Genomic DNA, 27,047 nt, shown 5'->3' with positions numbered 1-27,047 from the left:
GACTTCCTATTTCAAAATTAAGCCATACCTGTCCTAATATAGGTAACAGTTCGCCACCCGCCGTTTTAAGAGTAGAGCCATTCACTCGTATTATTTCCCGATCACCAATCAGACTGGGTCCAACTATCGACCGCGTAGCCCCTGTGTCCAAGAGGAACCTATAAGAACCAGCGCCAATCTTTCCCTGCACTCTCAAGGTTCTGCTTTGTTCTAACACTCTGAAAGGAGTCTTTATTCTCGGGGTTTCGATTTCCTGGGCTGCCCGTTCTTGCTCCCTAAGCCCGTAGAATCGTAGCGGTTGACGTTCCGATGCACAGCCTTGGCCTTGGAACAACATGTTACAATTCCTCCGTAAATGACCTGGAGTGTTACAATTCCAACAACGAAAAGTCTTTTTACTACGCCTTGAGGTCTGATAATGTTCCCGTTCATTTAAAGCCTTTTCTACCATTCTTCGAATCCGCCTCGGCAGATCCTCCTCTTCCGCCACATTTAACGTCCGACAATAGTGTATGCTCCTCGCTGAAACTTCGGCCGCCTCGTAGGACAGGGCATAGATGAGGGCTTCGTTGATTTTCCGTTTTCCGCTTATTCGGATGGCTTTCTTAAGTTCCGAATCTCGCACTCCATCTATGAAAGCATCTGTGACCAGAACATCCAGAAGTTCCTGTGTTGCCGATGGGTAGGCAAGACGGGCGAGACGTTCCACGTCTGCTGCTAATTCCTGTAATGTCTCTCCGTTTTTCTGTTGTCGATTTTTTAATTGCATCCTGAAAACTTCCTGCAGGTGTTCATTGCCGTATCGTAGTTCCATTGTTTTGACCATGGCATCGTAGTCTGTCCGATCCGTCATAGTCTGTATCAATTCGGCTGCCTTGCCTCTGAGTGCCAACATGAGACCAGTTGCCCTATCTGCCTTGGTAACCCATCTGTTGACTTGCGCCGCCGCCTCGAATTGTAATCGATACGCCGACCAAGACACAGAGCCGTCAAACACCGGTGGTTTAATCTTCCCCGTCATTTCAGTCACAGTGGCTCCCACATCTTGTTTCTTTTCCAGCTCCGCCTTCATTTCATTTCGTAATTGTTGAATTTTAGAATCAACATCTCCCACCATTTGGGACCTTAATTCTGCGACCTCATTTCTTAATTGTTGTTTGAAACTGTCTATGCCATTTTTCAAATCGGTCACAAATGATTTTATAGAGCCCAGTTCATTACCCATTTCTTTTTTAAGTTCATCCTTTAATGATTTCATGTCTTCTTTCATCGAGTTCCCTATGTCAGTATTTGTTTTGCCTTGTTCTTGCATCATGTTCCAAAGCTCCATCATAGTCGGTTCTATTTCAAACTCATAGGTCTCCGGGTCCTGTTCTTCCTCTATCATGCTTTGCCTAAGACGCTCCATAAGTGCCTCCTTGTTGCCGCTCACCTTCAGCTCTCTACCTCTGAGTTCCTGCCTAAGTTCCTGTAATGACAGTTGACTAAGTGTTTTCTTAGACGCCATCTAGTATTAAAACGTTGATCAACTAAAATCAAAACTTATGTTGATTTACCCGAAAATGGACTCGTTCAATGTCCCATACATAGATCTAGACCATCTTCTCCCCTTTCGTTGAGGATCCCACTTCTGACACCAATTGCTATAACTTAGCCAAATAACCTCAACGAAAGGATTATGAAATAACAAAATAGAATGTTTAATAACCAAATAGGAAACTAGATCTAGATCTAGAATTACACTAATCACATCACAAGCGTCGTTTTCATCTCTAATCATCGGCCATCTTGACTTCCTCTGTTCTCTATCGTATCCTCTGGTACACAATGTCGCGCCAAATGACAGTGCGCAATGTAGAGTCATAACAATATAATTTCATTCTGATATTCTTTCTGAAAATATTGAAACCTGCGTTTTTCCCTGCTTGGGTGAACCACTTCGGGGGCCGATTTTGAGTTTGTGTTTCCATACAAACTGTGTTTGTAAACTTGTTTTTTTTTTCAGAATTTATTCTTGTTAGTATATTTTAATTTTATAAATGGAATTCAACTGCAGTTTACACATCGTTTATTTTAGATTTCGGCATGCATGCGTTATCACTCGGTATAAAGAAAACTCATTATTACTCATTTATTATTCAATTATTTATCTTCATTTTTAAATGTTTGAGTGACTTCTGCTGGTCAAAATAGTGTATTGTTAAAACTTTGGTGGTATCGTGGATAGGGGCAGTAGAGTATGTGTAATCGAGACCATTTGTTAAAGATTGGTCTCTGTTTAATTAGCTGCCCCAGCCTAGATCTCAGCTGTTAACCGTGACGAGCAACGACGTCAACTACGATGACTGGCGAAGTTTCAAGAAACATCTGTGTTATGAATAGTATAAAAATTATATAGTAATTTATTTAATTTTGTTCATAAACTATGATTTCTCCATAAAAGTAGGACCGCACCCCCCCCCTAAATTCTTTAGGTGGGAAGGGCAGTAGATGTAAGGAAATGATGCCATCGCCTTCTACCGCCCCCTCCCCCCTGGATCCGCCAGTGATTCTATATGGATTTCAGAAGATAAACAAACAGTCATTTTGTAAAAATGGTTTTAGGTATGTTGTTGGCTTTACTATGACATATAAAAAATGAATTAATAGAAGTGAACAATTTAAATAACTATAAGCCTAATTGTTTTTAACATTTATACAGAATCATATTTTTTTTACTTATCAGCTCTTTCACAGTTCATGTCCAATTAGCCAATATGATAATTTTATTTCTATATTCAGGCTTCCCTGGTGGTTCATCTATATCACTTGGATTTTATTGACTTTGTACAACGTATTTCTGGCCTATTATATCATGCTATATGGGCTGAGTCTGGGATATGAAAAAAGTGTGGATTGGACTATCGGATTTTTAACTAGCGTTCTCACGGACGTCATAATATTTCAACCAGTTAAAGTCGTGCTTATTGCATTCATAGTCATTCTAGTACTCAAACAGAAATACAGTTTACGAGACCAGGCTCCCATTGCTAAACACAGTAAGTAAATACACTTTGTGTTGGAAATCTTTTACATGCTTAGGATGTTGCTTCAGAGTTGAAAACTATCTACTTCCTAATCCAAACCTCCCGCAGGACGAGGTGGATGGCAGCGGGCAGGGTGTCTGGGACCATCGAGACGACCGAACGACAGTCCAGCGCGAATACCGCACTAGAAGGCAGCCGTTTGGGGTTGAAGAAATAAGTCTCAATTGTTTCATAAGTTTCACTTTTCATTTTCATATAGAAAATATTTTCTTAGTTTGATCACAACGAGACTTTAATTTGTGTTATAGAAATCTCACATAAAATTGAAATCTTAAGCCTGTGACCGTGTTGACCCGATAGTGTGAAGTATGATTCTTGGCCATTTAGCAAAGATTGATTTATAAAATGGGTAGTACATGTAATTATAAAATTATCTTTATTTTAATTTTTAATAACCTGGAAGAGTTTTCTTTTTTATTACTAGGCTACATAACAATTCAAAACTTGAAAAGGAAATGTACATTTCCACTACAATTTCCCAAACAAGTAATATCTAAAAATACAGAAATTTTTATTTATAAATACGCGAGGAGATCTTGATATTCCTTTATCTCCCCTATACGGTGAATTTAAATAGTAACTAACAGTAGTGAAATTCTCGAACAAATAACGCGTCACTAGGGTCACCCGCTGGGCTTACTTCCCTTTTCCAAGGACAGAAAAAGGTGTGCATGTGGAAAGAAGTGATACTCAAATTTACATGCTGGTCCAAGTGAACGTAATAGATACTAAAATGAGTTGGTGATCTCGTCTTCAGCATCTGTCTCTTGACTTACGTCGTAAGGGTGCTGTGACAGCGACACCAAGTCCCTCCACTTTTCCAAGTCAGCAACTATTCTTAGCAGGCTATCAAGAGAGAGGCCGTTCCGTTCATTGATATTGTCCGGCCAGCTGTTCTTTATAGGTGCTTCCTCCATGTGATAGGATGTTCTAGAGGAAGTGTCAATGTCTCAAGATATCTCAAGGTGTGCCGGGGATTCTCTAAATATTATCTTTAGGTCAATGTCTCAAGATATCTCAAGGTGTGCCGGGGATTCTCTAAATATTATCTTTAGATCTAAATATCTCTAGAGATTCAAATAACGAAGATCCTTTCAATTCAAATACAGAACTTTAATTCAAAAACTAGGAATCACTGCAATATACAGAACATACAAAATAAAACTGTATCAAATGAATAACTTCTTTCAGAGAGTAGAAACAAATATATTCAGATTAATACTAGATCTAATTTCACAACTGAAGAAATATATATGACAAGACTGTACAAGTTACAATTTCACACATCTTAATACACAACCTATCTCTATGAAATTTCTTCCACAACTAAATTCTCTAAATCCAGCTCTATCAAATCATTTCCTTAGCTCCTCCTCCAAACGCTTCCTCTAACCCAGTGATTCCCAAAGTGGTCTATATAGACCCCCAGGGGTCTACGAAGACCTCCAAGGGGTCTACGAAAGTGAAAAAATAAATTGGGGGTCTATGAGATGTCCACGGGGGTCTACGATAATAGTTTTCATATAAGCAGGTCGTGACTTTAACGTTTACATCCCTTTAATGTTATTCTTTCATACACTAATATATGATTTGTATCCGAGTTAATCTTTTAAATATTTATCCTGCTATTCAAACAAAAAAGTGTTGTATTCAATTTTAATACTTATTTTAATAGCTTAATTTTGTCTACATGTAACTAATATTTAGAAAACAAAGAAAGAAATGTAGACAGTACAGCATTAATTATTTAAAATTGGGATTCATTGCTTCCTTGTCAAACACACATTTGCTAAGTGACTTTTTTATGACGATATGGGACCAGTTACTCTGGAGGATCATCTGAGACAATGCCACCCTGACAAAAATTAAGATTTGAAAAACTTTCGAACACTCAAAGTTCAGAATAGACCCACAAAATCTCTGTTCGACACCATATAGAGAAGATGATGGTTTGTGAGAGTCTTAGAAGATTTCTTTACTTATAACAAAATATGGAAAACAGCAAAGTTCAAACATTGATTTTACAAGCCGTTTTACACAAATCTACATCTGATAGTATTAAAAGAATTTCTTTAAACGACAATACAGTTCAAGGTCGCTTCGGTAGCATGAGTTATAAAATTAAAAGCTTCTTATGTAAATCTTTGCAAAAGATAGAAATACAGTTTGGTCTGACAAGGTGTAGCGCTGTGTGCTACAAACTGTCTAATGGTCACCATCTTATCTCATCTAATCTATGCCTGTGGTCCTTTCTGTGCATAGGCCACCAACCAGCTTCCTCCAGGCATCTCGGTTCTGGGCGAGACTCTCCAACTTTCCCCACGTTTTGCCCATCTGCTTGGCATCTGCTTCCAAATCGCGGTGCCATGGTAAAGCTCGAGCAGCCTTCCATCATCTGAAGAACACCTGGGGATCTAGGGAAAAAAGCACGACCACCAAGATTAGGATCTTTAACACCATTCTTAAACCAATACTACTTTATGGAGCAGATACCTGGAAAACCACCATCACCCACCATGAAAAAAATCCAGGTATTCATCAATACCTGCCTGAGGAAGATTCTTATGATCCGCTGGCCAGACAAGATCTCGAATGAGGCACTGTGGCAAAGAACAAAGTATCAGCCCATTGAAGTAGATATCCTTCAGAGACGCTGGAGATGGATAGGTCACACCAGTCTGCATCCAGCATAACAAGGCAAGCCCTAACCTGGAAACCATAAGGAAAGAGGAAGAGGGGAAGGCCCAGGAATACATTGCGCTAATGGTCACCGTCTCCTTGTATTCCTTAAGGTTGACCCACGAGACCTGGTTTAGGCTCCAGTTACTCGCCTTAGACGCAGATTCAATATTTGAGCCACACGTGAAAGATCAAGAATACACGAGCAACTGCTCTTTGCGAAACCTTTTACAATGATACTTAAGGCAAATTAATTAAATTAATTAATATTTAATGTTGAAAAAACCACTTTATAGAACAACAAATTCGTTTATGAAACATAATATCCGTAGTTGTGTAGTTTTAAATTACCTATTCACTCTTCAACTCACTACAGTTAGAAATTTGTTTAAAAAAATGTTAATGAATTTGCAAAAATTTGCAAGTTGAGCAGGGGGTCTACCGAAAACCAGAAAACATGGCAAGGGGTCTACGAGACAAAAAAGTTTGGGAACCACTGCTCTAACCAATCCAATTATTCCCAGAGACCGCAAAGTTAGATGACGTCATGGGTTTTTCTATACACTAGCGCGTGGGAACATACTCCCGCGCGTGGGTTTTTCCTTCAGCTAGAATAAAATATTCAAAGTTTATTACCCTACATTGTGTTTATTTAAACAGATACGTGACAACTATACCTTGTAGAAAGACAACTGACAGTGAGTCATGTTTTACAATATGAGCAAACCAGCTAAACTTTTCTCTCTTCATAGTATTGAAATGTTATTCCTTTTTGTCAGCCAAAACTCATTCGTCTTCTTTGCCTGGTATCTGAAACACAACTTTTTTCTGTAGTATTTACTCTCAAAGGCTTGGATTCTTCTTTCAGCCTATATGTTCAGTGTCCAAGTTACACTGACCACTAGGTATGAATACAGTTTTAATTTTACAGGGAAGCTGATGTGATTCTTCCAGATTTTCCACAGTTTGCTCATTACAGTGAATGCCAAGCTTAAACGGGTTTTTATCTCTTTATTGATTCTCCATCTCTTGTTATGCAAGCCCATAGGTATTTAAATAAGTCAACTTCTAATGTAGACAACTACTCGTACTATCTCCACCACAAACTAGTATGTTGCTCTTTTTGGCACTGATTTTCATGCCAACTGCTCTAGCTGCAGCATCTACTTTTGAAGTAAGATCTTGTACCTGGTCTGCAATTTCTCCAATGAGATCTATATCATCTGCAAACCTGACATTGGATTGACCGCCCATTTATGGTCAGGTAAATCCTTCTAGAGTTTCCATCATAATATGTTCCAGAAAAAAATAATTAAAAAGAGGTGGAGAGAGAATGTACCTTGTCGCACTCCTATGGATGTGCAAAAACTTTCTCCAAATTGGTAATTCAGAAGTACTGAGCTATTCGCATTTAGATATTGATAACATTAATATTGTTTTTATCTGCGTTGTGCTCCTTCATCACTTACCACATGACATCATGGCAAACCAGGTCAAAAACGTTTTCGATGTCTATGTAGTTGTGTACCAGTATCTTATGGTGTTGATGGTATTTTTCATTGCCCAGTCTGTTGTCTCGTTTTACTTGATCAAGATTCAAATATAAATCTATAGTTATGCCTTAAATACACCAGATAACGGAGCTGGCCTCACAAGTTCAGAACCACTGAAATAGAGCTCTTTTTTTCAAATCGCTTTTACTCCCATGTGGATTCCAGACACTGAACGTGCACTTTCCTTGTGCAGTGTCTTCGAGTCAGTTTGGGAACTAACATGACAAAATAATGTTAATAGTCCAGTGAGTTTGGGAACTAACATAACGAAATTATGTTTGTAGTCCAGTAAGTTTGGGAACTAACATAACGAAATTATGTTTGTGGTCCAACGAGTTTGGGAAATTACATAACGAAATAGTATTTGTAGTCCAGTGAGTTTGGGAACTAACATAACGAAATAGTGTTTGTAGTCCAGCGAGTTTGGGAACTAACATAACGAAATAGTGTTTGTAGTCCAGCGAGTTTGGGAACTAACATAACGAAATTATGTTTGTGGTCCAACGAGTTTGGGAAATTACATAACGAAATAGTATTTGTAGTCCAGTGAGTTTGGGAACTAACATAATTGAGTAGTTTTTGTAGTCCAGTGAGTCTGGGAACTAACATAACGAAATAATGTTTGTTGTACAGTGAGTTTGGGAACTAACATACAAAATTATGTTTCTAGTCCAGAGAGTTTGGGAACTAACATAACGAAATAGTGTTTATAGTCCATGAGAAAAATTAATATGTGCAATGTAAAGTACATCGAAGTTCTCGATGGATCTCAGACTTTACATTTTTACAGATCTTTTCTGTCATATGCACAAACTAAGTATTAGAAAATCAACTTATGAAAGATATTTGGGTCCACCTTAAAGGTTTTAAGCAACTTCTGTACAGGTCATAGAGCTACAAATGACTTGTCTCGCTGACTGGTGTGAAGGTACTATGAAAATAGCATGAACATTTCACGGTGCTTTAAAAACATGATTGTACGAATTTTGAGCTATTGGAAAGGATTTAGATATTTTCAGTGTGTTTTCTAATGTGGATTTCGAAGTAGCAGACTTGCAGATTCAATGTAATAATCATCACAAATTTGTAAAAATATTCTACAGAGGCTTGCCGAAATCCATTTTAATTAGAGAATTCGAGAATGTTTGCAGCTTCCTATATTCCTGAGCAACCAAGACACAAATGTGTTAGAAATAGATTGACTCTTAAAGAATATCTGTCTACCACTTTGAACCAAATTGGGACGAATTATCAAAACACAGTTTGAATTCATAGGTAGCATTATGTTAATTTTGATAACATCTGATTTCATAAAAATTCTGTATCTTCTTTTTCTTCCCTTAAAGCCCGCCAAAATTGTTCCTCTGAGTTTTTGGCCCGCTCCCAAAAAAGTTTGCCCATCACTTGTCTAAACTACTATTATATTTGTGAAAACTTAACCAATATATCAAGTAAGGTTTCATCGTTTTCTCTCATGTCATTTGTAATGTCAGGTTTATTATGTATCTGCAGAAGAATGTTTGGAACTGCTGTTTCATAGTCAAACAATAAGAAAGAAAATCGGTCTCAAGAGAACCAATGTTGTGTATCAAATCCCTTTGAATGCTACAGATTTTAAAGAAGTTCTAGAAAGACTTAAAGTGGAAAGTTTGGCAAGAGAAGTATGCATTTTCAAATTACTCATTATGCAAAAAAAAAACAACAACTAATTTCTTGAAATTACTAATTTGCCTTGTAACCCTATCATGTAAATGTTAAAGCAGATAAATGAGTGTACGTACTTCTCTAAACTAATGTAACCATTATAACTTTTTGTTCAATTAGGGTGTAGTAATGACAATAAATATTATAGAGATGTACACAAGAACTTGCATTTGCTAGTAATAATTAAAGCCATGATATAAATTAATAATTATAGCCGGTGTGTGCAATGCTAATCTATATGTAATATATAAGTACATAATGCTGGTGTATTTATGTTTATATATGCGAACATTCTTACTAGTTCTAAAACTGTCATTCAACTTTGTTTGGTTTTTAAATGAATTATTTGGGATACTTTTGGGATTAAAAATTTAAAAAAAACAACATTTAACTTACAACACTTTTTTTTTCAGATGATGAGGGATTTTGTCTTATACATCATTTTTATGTTTTGTATTCTTCTGGTTGTGTATGGAAATTTGGATGTGTTTACCAGATACCAACAAATACAGTATACCCAAAATGTCTATCTGGGCATTCGAGAGTCACGTGGTGAAGTAAGTCGCGTGTTTCTTTTTTTTATTTTAGGAATACAAAATTGACATTAATTTCTTACATTGGTATGAAACTTGATTTTAAGCTAATGTGTTATACTTATCCATGATTCATAAACTGTTTTAATACTTGTACATATATATATATATATATATATATATATATATATATATATATATATATATATATATTGACACTAGCTTTAAATATCTTAGAGTCATTGTCTCAGATGAACAAACCTGAACAACTGGACAGAATTGCACAGTCTACAGCAGCACTTGCTAAACTCAAAATAATCTGGACTGACAAAGGCACATAGCCCCTCCAGACTAAAGTCAGACTAAAGCGCTCTTATTGACATGCGAATCTTGGAGGCTGACTACAGAGAAAAGGATCCTTGCAATGAAACTATGATGCTACAGAAGGATCTTGGAGGCTGACTACAGAGACAAGGATCCTTGCAATGGAACTATGATGCTACAGAAGGATCTTGGAGGCTGACTACAGAGACAAGGATCCTTGCAATGGAACTATGATGCTACAGAAGGATCTTGGAGGCTGACTACAGAGACAAGGATCCTTGCAATGGAACTATGATGCTACAGAAGGATCTTGGAGGCTGACTACAGAGACAAGGATCCTTGCAATGGAACTATGATGCTACAGAAGGATCTTGGAGGCTGACTACAGAGACAAGGATCCTTGCAATGGAACTATGATGCTACAGAAGGATCTTGGAGGCTGACTACAGAGACAAGGATCCTTGCAATGGAACTATGATGCTACAGAAGGATCTTGGAGGCTGACTACAGAGACAAGGATCCTTGCAATGGAACTATGATGCTACAGAAGGATCTTGGAGGCTGACTACAGAGACAAGGATCCTTGCAATGGAACTATGATGCTACAGAAGGATCTTGGAGGCTGACTACAGAGACAAGGATCCTTGCAATGGAACTATGATGCTACAGAAGGATCTTGGAGGCTGACTACAGAGACAAGGATCCTTGCAATGGAACTATGATGCTACAGAAGGATCTTGGAGGCTGACTACAGAGACAAGGATCCTTGCAATGGAACTATGATGCTACAGAAGGATCTTGGAGGCTGACTACAGAGACAAGGATCCTTGCAATGGAACTATGATGCTACAGAAGGATCTTGGAGGCTGACTACAGAGACAAGGATCCTTGCAATGGAACTATGATGCTACAGAAGGATCTTGGAGGCTGACTACAGAGACAAGGATCCTTGCAATGGAACTATGATGCTACAGAAGGATCTTGGAGGCTGACTACAGAGACAAGGATCCTTCCAATGGAACTATGATGCTACAGAAGGATCTTGGAGGCTGACTACAGAGACAAGGATCCTTGCAATGGAACTATAATGCTACAGAAGGATCTTGGAGGCTGACTACAGAGACAAGGATCCTTGCAAAGGAACTATGATGCTACAGAAGGATCTTGGAGGCTGACTACAGAGACAAGGATCCTTGCAATGGAACTATGATGCTACAGAAGGATCTTGGAGGCTGACTACAGAGACAAGGATCCTTGCAATTGAACTATGATGCTACAGAAGGATCTTGGAGGCTGACTACAGAGACAAGGATCCTTGCAATGGAACTATGATGCTTCAGAAGGATCTTGGAGGCTGACTACAGAGACAAGGATCCTTGCAATGGAACTATGATGCTACAGAAGGATCTTGGAGGCTGACTACAGAGACAAGGATCCTTGCAATGGAACTATGATGCTACAGAAGGATCTTGGAGGCTGACTACAGAGACAAGGATCCTTGCAATGGAACTATGATGCTACAGAAGGATCTTGGAGGCTGACTACAGAGAAAAGGATCCTTGCAATGGAACTATGATGCTACAGAAGGATCTTGGAGGCTGACTACAGAGACAAGGATCCTTGCAATGGAACTATGATGCTACAGAAGGATCTTGGAGGCTGACTACAGAGAAAAGGATCCTTGCAATGGAACTATGATGCTACCAAAGGATCTTGGAGACTGACTACAGAGACAAGGATCCTTGCAATGGAACTATGATGCTACAGAAGGATCTTGGAGACTGACTACAGAGAAAAGGATCCTTGCATTGGAACTATGATGCTACAGAAGGATCTTGGAGGCTGACTACAGAGATAAGGATCCTTGCAATGGAACTATGATGCTACAGAAGGATCTTGGAGGCTGACTACAGAGAAAAGGATCCTTGCAATGGAACTATGATGCTACAGAAGGATCTTGGAGGCTGACTACAGAGACAAGGATCCTTGCAATGGAACTATGATGCTACAGAAGGATCTTGGAGGCTGACTACAGAGAAAAGGATCCTTGCAATGGAACTATGATGCTACCAAAGGATCTTGGAGACTGACTACAGAGACAAGGATCCTTGCAATGGAACTATGATGCTACAGAAGGATCTTGGAGACTGACTACAGAGAAAAGGATCCTTGCATTGGAACTATGATGCTACAGAAGGATCTTGGAGGCTGACTACAGAGATAAGGATCCTTGCAATGGAACTATGATGCTACAGAAGGATCTTGGAGGCTGACTACAGAGATAAGGATCCTTGCAATGGAACTATGATGCTACAGAAGGATCTTGGAGGCTGACTACAGAGATAAGGATCCTTGCAATGGAACTATGATGCTACAGAAGGATCTTGGAGACTGACTACAGAGAAAAGGATCCTTGCAATGGAACTATGATGCTACAGAAGGATCTTGGAGACTGACTACAGAGAAAAGGATCCTTGCAATGGAACTATGATGCTACAGAAGGATCTTGGAGACTGACTACAGAGAAAAGGATCCTTGCAATGGAACTATGATGCTACAGAAGGATCTTGGAGACTGACTACAGAGAAAAGGATCCTTGCATTGGAACTATGATGCTACAGAAGGATCTTGGAGGCTGACTACAGAGACAAGGATCCTTGCAATGGAACTATGATGCTACAGAAGGATCTTGGAGGCTGACTACAGAGAAAAGGATCCTTGCAATGAAACTATGATGCTACAGAAGGATCTTGGAGACTGACTACAGAGAAAAGGATCCTTGCAATGGAACTATGATGCTACAGAAGGATCTTGGAGACTGACTACAGAGAAAAGGATCCTTGCATTGGAACTATGATGCTACAGAAGGATCTTGGGTGTCACAAAGACCACATCACGAATGAAGAGATAAGGAACAGGATTAATACAGCAATTGGACCACACGATGACCTGTTAACAACTGTCGAAAAAAGTAAACATCACAAGGCCCTCGTTGTTCGCAAAGACCATCCTTTAGGGAACAGTACCAGGAAGAAGAAGAAGAGAAAGACATGTAAAGCGATGGGAAAACAGCATCAAAGAATGGACAGGCTTGTCAGTGAATGAAGCTCTTTTCAAGGCAAAGTACAAAGAGGAATAGAGAAAGAGGGTTGACAGTTCTTGTATTATGCCCCAACGGTCCAAGAGACTAAAGGATAATTGATGGTGAAGGTGATACTTGTATCAAACTTTCTAAATTAATGTGTTGTACTTGTATCAAACTTTCTAAAATAATGTGTTGTACTTGTATCAAACTTTCTAAACTAATGTGTTGTACTTGTATCAAACTTTCTAAACTAATGTGTTATACTTGTATCAAACTTTCTAAACTAATGTGTTGTACTTGTATCAAACTTTCTAAACTAATGTGTTATACTTGTATCAAACTTTCTAAATTAATGTGTTGTACTTGTATCAAACCTTCAAGACTAATGTGTTGTACTTGTATCAAACCTTCAAGACTAATGTGTACTTGTATCAAACCTTCAAGACTAATGTGTTATACTTGTATCAAACCTTCAAGACTAATGTGTTGTACTTGTATCAAACTTTCAAGACTAATGTGTTGTACTTGTATCAAACCTTCAAGACTAATGTGTTATACTTGTATTAAACTTTCTAAACTAATGTGTTATACTTTTATCAAACTTTCTAAACTAATGTGTTGTAATTGTATCAAACTTTCTAAACTAATGTGTTAGACTTGTATCAAACTTTCTAAACTAATGTGTTATACTTGTATCAAACTTTCTAAACTAATGTGTTGTACTTGTATCAAACCTTCAAGACTAATGTGTTATACTTGTATCAAACCTTCAAGACTAATGTGTTATACTTGTATCAAACTTGATTCTACAATGTTTTTATTTCATGTGTTTGTATCAGAATGATGAGGGAGTAAATTTCTTGGCTGATGTAAGTATTATAAGTACAACTATGTAAGTATTATAAGTACAACTATAGGAACATTCAAACTTTCTAGTTTATTCATTACAACTAGCTGCGATATTCTAATGGTGTGTAACAGCAGGCTGGAGACTTTCTCTAGATCGGTAGAGTTTTTTTGTTCTATTAGCACGTGCTATTAAAAACCTTGATGCTAACACTTAAATCAATAGGAAGATATTTAGATGATTACAGACGTTCTATGTGTGTATTTGTAATTTGTTAGAAACACCAAAATCAAAGTTAAATTTTTTTTTAACAGATTAAAGAGCATTCACAAATATGGGACTATCTAAAGGAAGTTTTATTAGTCAGAATTGCACCAAATGAAAAGGGAAATAACCTACCTGAGTCTTCCTATCTCTTGGGCCCGGCGAGATTTCGACAGGCCAGAGTTGTTCCTGATTCTGGTCAGTTTATCAAAACATTCTTTTTTTTTTAATTATAAGAATACAAGTATATCATTAGAAACTTTGAGAGGGGCTCTTATATTTTAAAAATGACTTTCAATTCTCAACCTTTAAAGGAGGGGTATGCAAATTCAGCTTTTTTAAAATGAAATCTTGTGGCTCTTTGTACATGCTTGAACATCTCGTTCTGGTCAGAAGGTACGATAGACACAATCACTTTTATTTAGTTTCAATGTTTGATACGAGACCACAGTGTAAGGACATAATTTGTTTTATTTCAAATCAGAATTAGGATTTAAGTGAATTTTGCAGAATCAAAAGTTGGATGACATGGATTTGTTCTGGTGCCAAGATACATTTTGTATTTGAAAAGAAACTGATTGCGGTGATTAGTTTCTTATGAAATCAGGCCGCTGTACATGGCAAACATCGCTTGGCTTATGGAGTTACCCTACAGTGGATCGCGGACGAAGCTTTTTTTTCATTGACCAATTCACTAGTAAGAGAATGTTCAGCTATATTTCAATAATTAAACTATTTTTGTCAATAATTTGTTTTGTTGTGAACGTTCTCGATGGACTCAGGTGTGTGCAACGATCTGCCTGAAACCATACGAACTATTTATAATACCGAGTTCTGTATATATTCAATGGACTATGGAAAGGAGGAGACGAGAAGTTATGTTCACACTTGGGAGACATTATATGAAGGCGATGCTGAAGATTTGGAAGAATCCTCTTATGTATACAAGTCAGCAGAGCAGCTTAGGACTGCATCTTTTACAGGTACAGTTGGAAACCTAATGACAATAAATACAATCAGAGTTGTATATAATACAGAATAATTAGGGCCTAAAAGAGTTTATAGATCTGCGCACTTTGCACTACTACCTGGGGAGGTATTGACTGAGTACATTATAAATCACCTAGCAACGTTTCTGTCATAATGGCGTCTGTCAGATTGGCCGCCATGTGTCTCGTGCTCTGCTTTGTATATCCAAACCAAGGTTAAATAACATTTGAGTTTGTGTGTGTGTTCTTCTTTGATTGTTTAAAATGTCTTTGAACTAGCCCTTTTGTTTTCTTTGATTTGAAAGTATATGGAAACTAACCACTAAACATTTGGGAAGTTTTTAGTCTAAGGAAAGGACCTTGAGTTCTAGCAAATTTTTCTAATTAAAACTAAGAATAAAAGTTATGCGTTGAACTTTTGTTGCAAAAAAGACACTGTGTGTCTGGGTGCAGAGACTTTTATTTCTTGATGTAGATTACTGCAATTAGCTTTGGATACAAATGTTTTCTTACCAATGAATTTAACTCTCTTGTAGGACAGCATGGCACATACTCTGGTGGTGGTTTTGTTGTCAATATGTCAAGAGAAGATCTCAAACTTGCTCAACAAACTTTACAAAACATTCAAGACTCTGATTGGTTAGATCAACATACAAGGTAAATCAGTCAATGCAACGGCTCAATTTCAACTAGAAATAGATAATTTTATTGAAATCCTCCAAAACAAAAAGTAGGCCACTGAAAAATGAACCAGAAAAAAATACACTTTTTTTAAAGTGTAATGTATATTAAATTTTTTCTTGCAAGGTTTTAAAAAATGGCAAACAAAAAAAAGTAGAAGAAACAACGGCACAATGAACGCAAGAATGGAAAAAAAAAACATTTTGTACTATAGATCCTTTAATTATAAAGTTAGGCTTTTAAAAAGGCTACCCATTCCATGCTCTAATAGCGCTAGGGAAGGAACTTTTGTACAAATTTGTCCTAGCATATGGAACGAGGAATGTGCCTTTATCTTTGTGTCTTTCTGAGTATTTTATTAGCGGCCCCCGAAAGGGGAAAAGACGCTATTAGTTTTGTGCGAAATGTCTGTCCGTCCGTCCCGTTTAGATCTCGTAAACTAGAAGAGATATTGAAAATCCGACTTCACAATATTTTAGACCATTCAAAGTTCTGATGCAACGGCTACTTTTTTTTTTCCTGAAAGCGAAAATTCTAATTTTTAAAATTAATTATGCAAGCAGTTTTTTATAAGAAAAAGCTAATTAGTATGCATTATATGTTAGACCTAATTTAAGACGAACAGTAACCTTATAAACATCATTTTCGTGAACATTTTTTCTATATAGCGGAATTTTTTTTTTTTTTTTTTTTTGAGGATTCGAATATGAGATTGAGCCTTTTCAAAACAATTAACTTATTTAGTTTGAACCGAGTGTCCCGGGTTCGAATCCTGGTGAAGACTGGGATTTTCAACTTCTGAGTCTATCCAGCTCTAATGGGTACCTGACATTACTTGGGGAAAAGCAAAGGCGGTTGGTCGTTGTGCTGGCTACATGACACCCTCGTTAACCGTAGGCCACAAAAACAGATGAACTTTACATCATCTGCCCTATAGACCACAAACTAGTTAGGCCTGGTTCACATCTAACTTTACATTCACTTTCACGTATCCTTTGATCTGCGGGACGGTTGGGGCACTACACAAGATCTGTTAACCTTCTTTCTCCATTCTTATCTCTCATTTGTCTTTGATATAATTTCATTTGGATTTTCTTTCTGAAAATATTGAAGCCTACCTGGGTGGACCACTGGTCGTGCGGTTTGCGCGCTGGACTGTCATTTGGATTTATCAAACCCTGCCTGCTCCCATCCCCCGTCGTCCTGCGGGAGGTTTGGACTAGGAAGTAAACTATCTTCAACTCTGAAGGATTATCCGAATTATGTAAAACATTTTACTTCGGGGGCCGATTTTGAGTTTCTATTTCCACATAAACTGTCTTTTGTAACCTTGTTAAATTTTGTTTTTGTATTTGAAGATTATGGTTCAGTGTTTTATGTATAATTGCTACTTTACTTTTAAGTCTTCTATCCTGAAGGCTTTCTAAATTAAATTTAGTGATTTTACTAAAAGTGTTACTCTGGTCATATGTGAATATTCGTTAGTTATGAATCTCACTGCTCTATTTTGTGTCTGTTCCAGTTTCTTAATATTTACTTGAGTTGAGGGGTCCCAAACAGAGGATGCATATTCTATTATTGGCCTAACCAAGGCTAAATAACATTTTAGTTTTATGTTCTTATTTGATTCATAGAAATTTCTTCTAATAAACCCTAATGCTTTGTGTGATTTTTTTTATAGTTTCATCAATATGTGGATTCCATGACAGTTTTTCATTTATTATAATACCTAGGTATTTTGCGTTTTTAGTCTGTGTTACTAGTTTACCATGAATAAGATAAGTGGAATTAATTTGTTTTAGGTTTTTTAATACTCTTAACAACTGACATTTTTCTGGGTGGAAAGACATGCTCTAATTTGATTTCCATTTCTGTAATTCATCTAATTTTCTTTATAAAATATATGTGTCTTGTGTTGTTTTTATTGTTCTATATATTATGCAATCATCTGCAAATAATCTGACTTTTGTTCCTGAACTAATGCAATTAGGTAAATCGTTTATGTAAATTAAAAATGGTAGTGGACTCTAGACTGTTCCTTGTGGTACACCTGAGTTTACTGTTATTGGTGTTGATTTAAAGCCATTTATTATTACAGTTTGTTCTCTCCCTATCAGAAAATCTTTAATCCACTGATGCAATGGGCCATTAATGCCGAAATATTTTAGTTTTTTATGTAAACTATGGTGGTGAACATTGTCAAAAGCCTTGGAAAAATCTAGTAAGATAGCATCTATTTGCTCACTATTATCTAAACCTTTTGAAAAATCATCAATTATTCCTATTAGTTGTGTTTAACATGATCTATATTTCCTAAAGCCATGTTGGTATGGAGTAAGGACATTATGTTTTTCTAAGTGGTTTATGATGTTGCTACATTTTATGTGTTCTAGGATTTTACATGTGATGCTGATAAGTGATACTGGTCTGTAGTTTCCTGGGTCAGATTTTTATCCTTTTCCAGTCCCTTAGTACTCTCCCCTGGTTAAGAGATGCCTGAAAAAGTATTTTGAACACTGATGCAAGCTCATTGCTTAGTTCTTTGAGTAATCTAGCTGGAATACCATCAGATCCAGACGCTTTATTTGGTTTGATGTTAGCTAATAGTTTTTGGATTCCCTTTTCTTGTACTACTATATCTTCTATGTTGTCCTCTTGGTTCAAATTAAGTAATAAGTCTTTGTCTCCTGGGGCTGAGAATGCTGATTCAAAGTATTTGTTTAGGATGTTAGCTTTAGATTCATTATCATTATGTATTATGTTACCTTCTCCTTTTAATGGCGCTATGTCTATTGTTTCCATTTTCTTAGACTTAATGTACGACCAAAGATTTTTGTTGTTATCTTTAGATATTACATTGTTTATGTATTCACTCTGCAGCTATCTGCTTACTTTTTGGGTTAGGTGTTTTTATATACTTTTTATAAACTCTTTCTGCCTTAGTTTCTTTAAATTTTCTATATAGGTTTTCCTTCTGTTTTCCTTCTAGAAAGCTTCTTACACCTATTATTAAATTTATTTTATCGAAAGAGCAATCAGATGGTATATGATTTTCTATAAGTGTCATCGACTGGTTGGTTAATGTCTTTTTCTAATAAGAATGTTTGTTGAAAGTTTAATGCAGCTTGGTGTAGTTGTGTTTAGTTACATTTATTCCAGAGTAAGATTTTCTTGGGTTTCGTATTGGCTACTGCTTTTATCTGACTGTGTATTTTAATGATATCATGGTCTGATAGACCAGGGATAATATCATAATCTACCGATAACTAGGTTGTTTATTAATTTTAAAGTTGCTTTCAGGTTATTGATAGGTTATCTGAGCTTTGCTTCTGTTTTTACGTAAATCTAATATAGATTACATCTAGTTCTAGATGCCTATATAATGAAATTACCACTAAATAATGATACAATTACACAATGTAGCTCTGACTTAATGGCTAAAATCATTGGTACATGGAGCTGACAGTGTCTAAGTACGAGTACGACAATGTACGGCAATTTTATTTTACTTCAATAGTTATTAAGAGCAAAACAAAATGCTGTGTAAATTGTATAAAGGAGATATTGTCTTTATTTCAACAAAAAGTATTTTATTATGTTTTTCTTCCTCATGTTCATGCTCCACTAGGTGTATTTTTGTGGAGTTTACTTTATATAACCCAAGTTCAGATCTCTTTACAAACGTTATTTTGGCCTTTGAGTTTGATGTGACTGGTGGGATATTTCCGTATTACTCAGTGTCTGCTGCTCGTTTCTACCTGACTAATGCAAGAAAAGACAATTGGCTACAGATAGCAGAGGTTAGTATGACTTACTGTTTGTACAGAGAAACGTAGTGACAGTCTTTGGTTTATATACTGACAATATTGAACTTTATAAACTGTTTACCGCTAGGGTGTTTTTAAGTGAAGTCTAGAAAAGTGTACTAAACAGTTTTAGATTTCAAAATAATGACACCATATTTATGACTCATTAGTTTTGCTGTACTTTCAAATCTCTTCCTGTTAGGGCATCACTGCCATTTGTGCTGTGTTCTATACTGTGCTTGAAGTATACATCGCCATAGACAAAGGAATAACTAACTACTTAACAAACTTTTGGAATTGTTTAGAGGTGAGTACCGGCTAGTCTTGTTATTGTTCATTGTTTAGAGGTGAGTACGTTATTCTTGTTATTGTTCATTGTTTAGAGGTGAGTACGTTATTCTTGTTATTGTTCATTGTTTAGAGGTGAGTACGTTATTCTTGTTATTGTTCATTGTTTAGAGGTGAGTACGTTATTCTTGTTATTGTTCATTGTTTAGAGGTGAGTACCGGCTAGTCTTGTTATTGTTCATTGTTTACATCAAATGGAAGGGTAGGCAATAAAAGTAAAGTACCCCTTTCAGACCATGCGGCAGAGGATATAAAGGTCATGTGTTTCTATGGCCCACGTTTAATGAGGGTGTCACGTGGACAGCACAACGACAAACCGCTTTTACTTTTCTTTAACTAATGTCTGGATCATGGAGACTCAGTGGCACCCTAATGATCCCGAAATTGGAAACACAATTTGAAACTGTGATACTCTTTAGTATCTAGAGCCATTCTAGAGTTAGTTAAACTATAGGATTATTGGGGATTTTTTAATTTGCAAATTTTATTTATGCAATGTTATAGTGTCAGCTAAAAAAACAACAACAGATTTATAGTAGTCGATGCAGTTACTTATCAGTGAGCATTAAACATAACCTATTCTTGCACTAATTAAAAATTGAATATATTTGTTCCCATATGTATGTGACCGCGCATATTTCTACCAACATCTCTAGTAGTGCTTGACCACTAGCTGATCCAGAACATTTGAGTGGGGAAGGATTTTTCCCCAAACTCTAACCCTAACCCCATCTAAACCCAAACCCTACCCACCCAAACGTATACATATGAATTTAGAGCAGTTTTCTCAAATTTGGTTTGGTAGAAATGTCTAACGCGTAAGAACCTTTTGAATCATATTTTTACTTAATTATTATTCAAATCTGAATTTCTAGGCCCTAACTACAACCGATTTTGTTTGTCTCTAGAAATCTCACTCCCGCCCGTCAGCGAAATGCGGTTTAGAAACGTTGATTTAGATTAGGCCTAATTGGGAAGTAGGCGACATCCCCCCCCCCCACACAAAAAAAATTTAATGCATATGGAAATAATATCGAAGAAATATGTTCTATGTATGGCATAGATATTGAACGCATTCTATCAACCTAATGTGATTTCTGCACACAAACATTGGACCGTCCCCCCACTTCCGAAGGAGGAGGGTTGTGAGGTGGGTAGATCGCTCGCCCACCCCCCACCCCCCAACCAACCGAATCAGCCAACATACCATGAGGGGAAGGGTGAACAAAATATTTTTTAAAAATGTTAAAAAGATAATTAGTACGTATTTGTACAATTAAAAAAAAGGATTTTGTAAACTAATTATAAGATTAATGTACATAAACTGGCCTGCTCCCTCGGGAGGTTGTGGTTGAATGTGTTGGGGGTAGGACTGATCCCCTCAATGCGTGACATCCTCGCTACATAGTTCAGGGTTATAGTTACTTCCTTTCATTTCTCATATCCCGATATAAATGACTGAAAAATGTTTTCATAACTGTGTTTCTGTTTCAGGTGTTTGTATTGTTACTAAGCTATATTGTTGGAATACTATACCTGGCCCGGCAGGTGGCCTACCTTCAAGCCATTGATACTTTCAACTTGTTTGGTCATGCGCGTTTCATTGATTTCCAAACTGTCTTCTACAGGACCTTTTTATTTAATACGAGCATTAGTGCATTAGGTGCTTTGGCAATCTTCAAAATGTTGAAAGTCTTGACGTAAGTTAATCTTAAACAAAAACTTTTGCTATTACATTGTCAAATTAATAAAAATGACTAGAATAGTCAAAAGGTTTAAAAAAAAAAAAAAAAGATAATGGTAAAATGGGCACGACATAATCTGAATGGAGTCAATATAACATAAACCACAACCATTCAATAACTTATGTAGGTCAGTGAAAATTTGACTACCACATCTCACCCTCTGCGGATATTGCAATGGGCCTATACAGTGTAACACCATAGGTATGGCTTGTATGCAGTGTGACACAACTATATATAAATATAGTTTTATGCCCAATTTTATGCTCAGTCCAGCTGTCTCGCTCTGAAGCCGCCTGTATGTCAGCTAAAGCAAGTTGGCACCTAAGGGGTCTGCTACCTCGACCACCTTTCAGCTTGCGATGCGTCATTTGATACTATGCCTCCTCAATATGTGAAGTGGTCTATTACGTTCAAAGGTTTCCTTTTATGGTGATCGTTAGAGCTAGGTTATTGGGTTAGGGCTAGGTTAGGGTTAGGTTATTGGGTTAGGGTTAGGGCTGGGTTAGGGCTAGGTTAGGGTTAGGGCTGGGTTAGGGTTAGGGCTAGGTTAGGGTTAGGGCTGGGTTAGGGTTAGGGCTAGATTAGGGTTAGGGCTGGGTTAGGGCTAGGTTAGGGTTAGGTTATTGGGTTAGGGCAGGGTTAGGGTTAGGTCCACCCAGCTCTAATGGGTTAATGGAAAAGTAAAGGAGGTTGGTCGTTGAGTTGGTCAATTGATACCCTCGTTAACCGTGGGCAACAGAAAAAGATTACCGATACCTCCGATACATATCATTTGTCACTAAATAGTTTTCTGACCGCCTTGCTAATTAGTAGAGTTGACCATCGGAAGATTTTAGCGTAGTCTGGTAAGTAGGGCCTTAGACACATCGAAGCGACTCGTTAAAGAGCGTGTATCACCAGTGTCAGGTGCTTGTTTACAGACAGCTCAAGCCATTGTGTGACAAGGGTTTGCAAGAACAGAGCGATAGCAGTTGTGCTTTTTCTTTAGCAACTCTTGAATTACCACATTACTTTGGCATGTGTTGAGTTACAAGCTAGTCAGACATAGCGATGCTAGAGAAGTGGTGCGTACTAGAGCATTGTCAAGCGCCGACTGTTACACGGACCACAATCTTGTTCGGACGAAGCTGATGATCAAGAAAAATGGCTCTTCTAGGACGAGTAAGCTAAATGTTGATAGGCTGGCTAACTTACAAGAGCGATTCAGAGGATAACTCGAGGTTGATCTCAGAAAGCCCCAGGACGATGATCCAGTGAGTAATTGGGATCAGCTAAATCAATACTTCAGGACAGGACAGTCAAAGTTGTGGGCTACTGTAATAAACCAAACAGAGACTAGTTTGATGAGAACAATGTAGATCTATACATTCTCTTAACGGATTATTTCTGGAGGGAAGATGTGGCGGGTAAAAAATGTTCCTTTTCATTAGCTATGAAGAGAAAAAACACTCTGTAAGTTGGTACAGAGGAGATATCATCGACCATAGTGTTTGGTATGTTGTTTTCGTTTTTTTAAATAACCTGATTGCAGCATCTCTGGAGCTGTCTGAGTTTAAATGACACCCTACATAATGAAAATTATAAGGGATCTATACAGCATACGTCAGGACTGATTAATAACAATGTTTAAAATTATTATGCTGGTAAATATAAAATCTACATTTGTCTTATATTCTATTATTTTAAATTGCAGGTTCAATCCTTTCTTGGTCACATACACTAAGACGATGGAAACTATTCAATCAGGATTTATAGCGTTCACAGGCATTTCTGCAATATATTTGCTTGCTTTCGCTTTTAGTGGAATGCTTATTTTTGGACCCTATGTTTTTGGGTATATGTCTTTAGACCGTGCATTATTCAATTTGCTATTTTTCATTTTAGGAGAAGCTGATTATGACAACATAATAGCAGACAATATAGTTCTCGGTCCTACTTATTTTCTTATAGTGATGTTAGTCACTCAATACATTATTATGAATTTCTATGTTGCTATATTAAGGGAGGGTCTGGAGCTGGCAAGATATATGAGCTTTGAAAAAGAAAATGCTACAATAAAATATATGTTTAGAGTTTTACTGTTATCTCTTGGTATGGCTCCACAAAATATAAGAAGAGCACTTTCGGATTTCCTATGAATGTTATCTTTCTTTGTTCAAAATTAAATAAATAATCTTTCCCCTATGTCTAGTGTTATCAATTATACTTTTCCGAGTGTACTATGATCAAATAATTTATTGGCATTCATTAACTAGCTGTAAAATAACCCAATTATTCTTGTGAACCTAACTAAGTTGATTGGCACAAAAGTAGAAGGATCCAAACTCCAAACAAATAAAACATTCAACTTATTCAAAACGTAAAAATTCACGAATTATTATAATAGCAGAATTTGTACACGGTCATCATCGTCATCATCAAACTCCATTAGAGTGAGGGCTTGAGAGGCTCAAATCCTCTCTTGCAAAAGCCCTGGACAGAAACCCTGCTGTCTTGCGTAGTGCATGAATGTCGCCATACAGGTCGAGAATTTTGGGTTTCCCAGACCTGTCGAAACGGAGATCAGCAAGTCTGGGGCAGTCAAACAGAATATGAGGCACGGTTTCCTCTTCTTCCCCGCAGCGAGGGCACCGTGAATCGAAATTTGGCCATAGCCGCGAGAAATATGAGCCAACAGGACAGTGTGCTATAATAGCTTGCTCAGGCCTGGACAGCCTCCACCACGGGGAAGTGCGTTCAGGGCGCCTCATGCGCTCCCAGACTCCACGGGCTTTTTGGGACTTGTCCCAGCACTCAAACCACTTTTCCATTTCTGTTTTTTGTATTATAGCCAGGGCTTGATGAAAGCTTACAGCCTGATCAGTTGGTGGAATTTGCCCTACCTGGTGGGCCAAAGAGTCTGCGATTGTGTTGCCAGTCACACCTATGTGACTCGGTACCCACTGCATTATTACAGGGGTGCCATAGCGTTGTTTGATGTTATGTGAAGCCATGATGACAGTGTTGATATTGGGGGACATGGTCCGGGGCTTTGCAAAGCATGTAGTACAGATTTTGAGTCAGTGACCACAACAATCTGTGTTGCCCTCAAATGTCCCTCGCCGAGTTGAGAGTATATGACTTTTAAGGCTTCACAGACTGCCATGGTCTCCGCATCAAAACTGCAAACACTACCACATGGTCCAAAGATTTTGACTGTGAAAGAGCCAAGAAAGTCGATGTAGGCTCCATAGCCTGCTCTTCCAGAATCTATTGATGCCGATCCATCAGTGTATGCAAAAATAGCACTGGGCTTGAAGGTATTAATGGTCTCCAGAGCTAGGATTTGAAGGTCGTTAGATGAACGGCTTTGCTTAGTGGCATTAGGGTCTACTAATTTCAAGCGTATGTCTGGGGTTGTTGGGCGACACCAAGGGGGAAGGGGATGAAAGCGTTGAATGTTTTGTCGGTTGGTGGAGAGGCCAGCTTCATCAGATAGTCTAGTGGCATGATGCATAAAAGACTGCATCTGGATACATCTTCTGCATCTCCAACCATCCACTAGTTTTCTAGCTGGGAGGTATTCATCCAGCCTTTTATACCGCTCATAGCAGGTCAGTACTGACCTTTCCCTCCTAAGGGTTAGTGGAGCTATATTAGCCATTATTTCAGCCGCATTTACTGGACTTGTCCTAAAGGTTCCACAGACAAATCTTAGTGCTTGGGACTGTATTTTATCAAGTTGTTCAAGAGCAGTCCTAGAGCCATAAATTTGCACAGGTAGGCTGTAGTCTATCTGTGATCGGACTGCTCCTAAATACAGGGATCGGAGCATGTCTGCTCGGGCTCCCCACTTCGTGGATGCCAGCTTCCGCACAATGCAAAGTTTCCCTGAGGCCTTTCTTACAACATCCTGGATGTGCTCACACATTTTTAGTTTGCGATCTAAAGTTACACCAAGGTACTTGGGTAGCTTTTCCATGGTGAGAGCCACTCCGTTGAGGGAGAGCTGGAAAGGTTGCCCGAGAATGCCAGTCCCGAGCGTGAACAGAGAATAGACCGTCTTGGAGGTGTTTATTTCTAGCCTCCATTTTTGTGTGTATGAGCAGAGCGTATGGAGGTCTTCTTGTAGCACTTTTTGTGTAGAGGTTGCGCTCCTTCCGGATTTCCAAAGGACAATATCATCAGCATATAGCAGCTTTTGGCATTTTAGCTGAGCCGGTAGGTCATTTATGAAGGCCGTGAAAAGGGCGCATGACAGGACGGAGCCCTGGGGGAGGCCGTGCTCGAGGGTCATTTCCCCTGAGACTTCTCCGTACACGTTGAATGTCAATGTCAATACAATTATATCTTATGATTACCGCATACATGTATTTATATCTTATGATTACCGCATACATATATTTATATCTACACAATATTTATTTTAAAAATTAATTCAAAACTCTTATCCCAACTGCTTTATTATTTTTTGTTCAATATTTTTAGCGGCTCCTTGAAATGGAAAAATGACGTTATTAATTATGTGTGATCTGTCTGGAACGTTTGGAACTCAAAATGTCTGAAAGTTATGGACAATTTAATTTCCCAATATTTGTCATTACAACTTGCAAAACTGTGCACGGCTACTTTATCTTCCAAAATCCTTTTGTTTTAAAATTAAATATGCAAGTAGCTTTATATATATATATATATATATATATATATATATATATATATATATATATATATAATCACACAAACTCCAAGCGGCTCCGTCGAATGCACCAATGAACCAGGAATATTCTAGCCTTGGCCTTGTTTTAATCGTTTAAGATAAGGTAAGATAAGATAATTTTTATTGATCCAATTTAATGGAAATTCAGTTTGACTACAATTGACAAGCTCAGCAAAACTACTGTACAAAAATAATATTGATTAAAAATTCGAACAACATTCACACACGAAAACACATACATTCACAACCAGCGCTTTATGACTTTGTCTTCTATGTACTTCTCGATGACGACAGCTGATCTTGTAACACTCTTACCGAAAGTGGGATAAAGGAGTTTTTAAATCTTTCAGTCTTAGTCCTAACGGAAAGGAGACGACCACTTCGTTCAGATCTTATGTAACAGTGGTTTAATGGGTGCAGGTTGTCTTTAAGAATCGTGACTGATTTGGAAAAGCATTCTTGGAAAAGCTCTTCAAAAGACGGTAGCTGTACTTGAGTGATATACGATGCTTTTTTAATTAGTCTATTTATTCTAAGTCTTTGTGCCAGTGAAGTATTACCATACGAGCAGGTGATGGAAAAGTTTGATTATTGTTTTGTCTATGTTGAATTTTCTTAGCTTTCTGAGATAGAAGAGTCGCTGGTGAATTTTCGTGTATAGATTTTGAGTCTTCATTTCGTATCAGTTTGTTGTTGATAGTTGTGCC

The 27,047-nt window shown here is 37.6% G+C and overlaps 1 protein-coding gene across 2 annotated transcripts in view; it reads left to right on the top strand.

The window, feature by feature from the left end:
- The window catches only part of LOC106065931 (polycystin family receptor for egg jelly-like), a 175,799-nt gene extending 151,976 nt beyond the window's left edge, over nt 1–23,823 (top strand). Inside the window, exons 40-50 of one of the 2 annotated variants that reach the window (XM_056017216.1) lie at nt 2,782–3,038; nt 8,831–8,979; nt 9,436–9,579; nt 13,804–13,833; nt 14,126–14,273; nt 14,858–15,058; nt 15,601–15,721; nt 19,374–19,545; nt 19,754–19,858; nt 21,394–21,599; nt 23,338–23,823. In XM_056017216.1, the coding sequence (XP_055873191.1) occupies nt 2,782–3,038; nt 8,831–8,979; nt 9,436–9,579; nt 13,804–13,833; nt 14,126–14,273; nt 14,858–15,058; nt 15,601–15,721; nt 19,374–19,545; nt 19,754–19,858; nt 21,394–21,599; nt 23,338–23,782 (1,978 nt within the window). In that variant the 3' untranslated portion in view covers nt 23,783–23,823. The remainder of the gene's footprint in view (nt 1–2,781; nt 3,039–8,830; nt 8,980–9,435; nt 9,580–13,803; nt 13,834–14,125; nt 14,274–14,857; nt 15,059–15,600; nt 15,722–19,373; nt 19,546–19,753; nt 19,859–21,393; nt 21,600–23,337) is intronic. The other variant, XM_056017217.1, reaches the window with a different exon arrangement.
- Nucleotides 23,824–27,047: the final 3,224 nt, after the last annotated feature.

Source organism: Biomphalaria glabrata, chromosome 18 (genome assembly GCF_947242115.1).
Source record: "Biomphalaria glabrata chromosome 18, xgBioGlab47.1, whole genome shotgun sequence".
Lineage (NCBI taxonomy): Eukaryota > Metazoa > Mollusca > Gastropoda > Planorbidae > Biomphalaria > Biomphalaria glabrata.
Note: the sequence above shows the minus strand (reverse complement) of the source record. Positions and strands in the feature narration are given on the sequence as shown.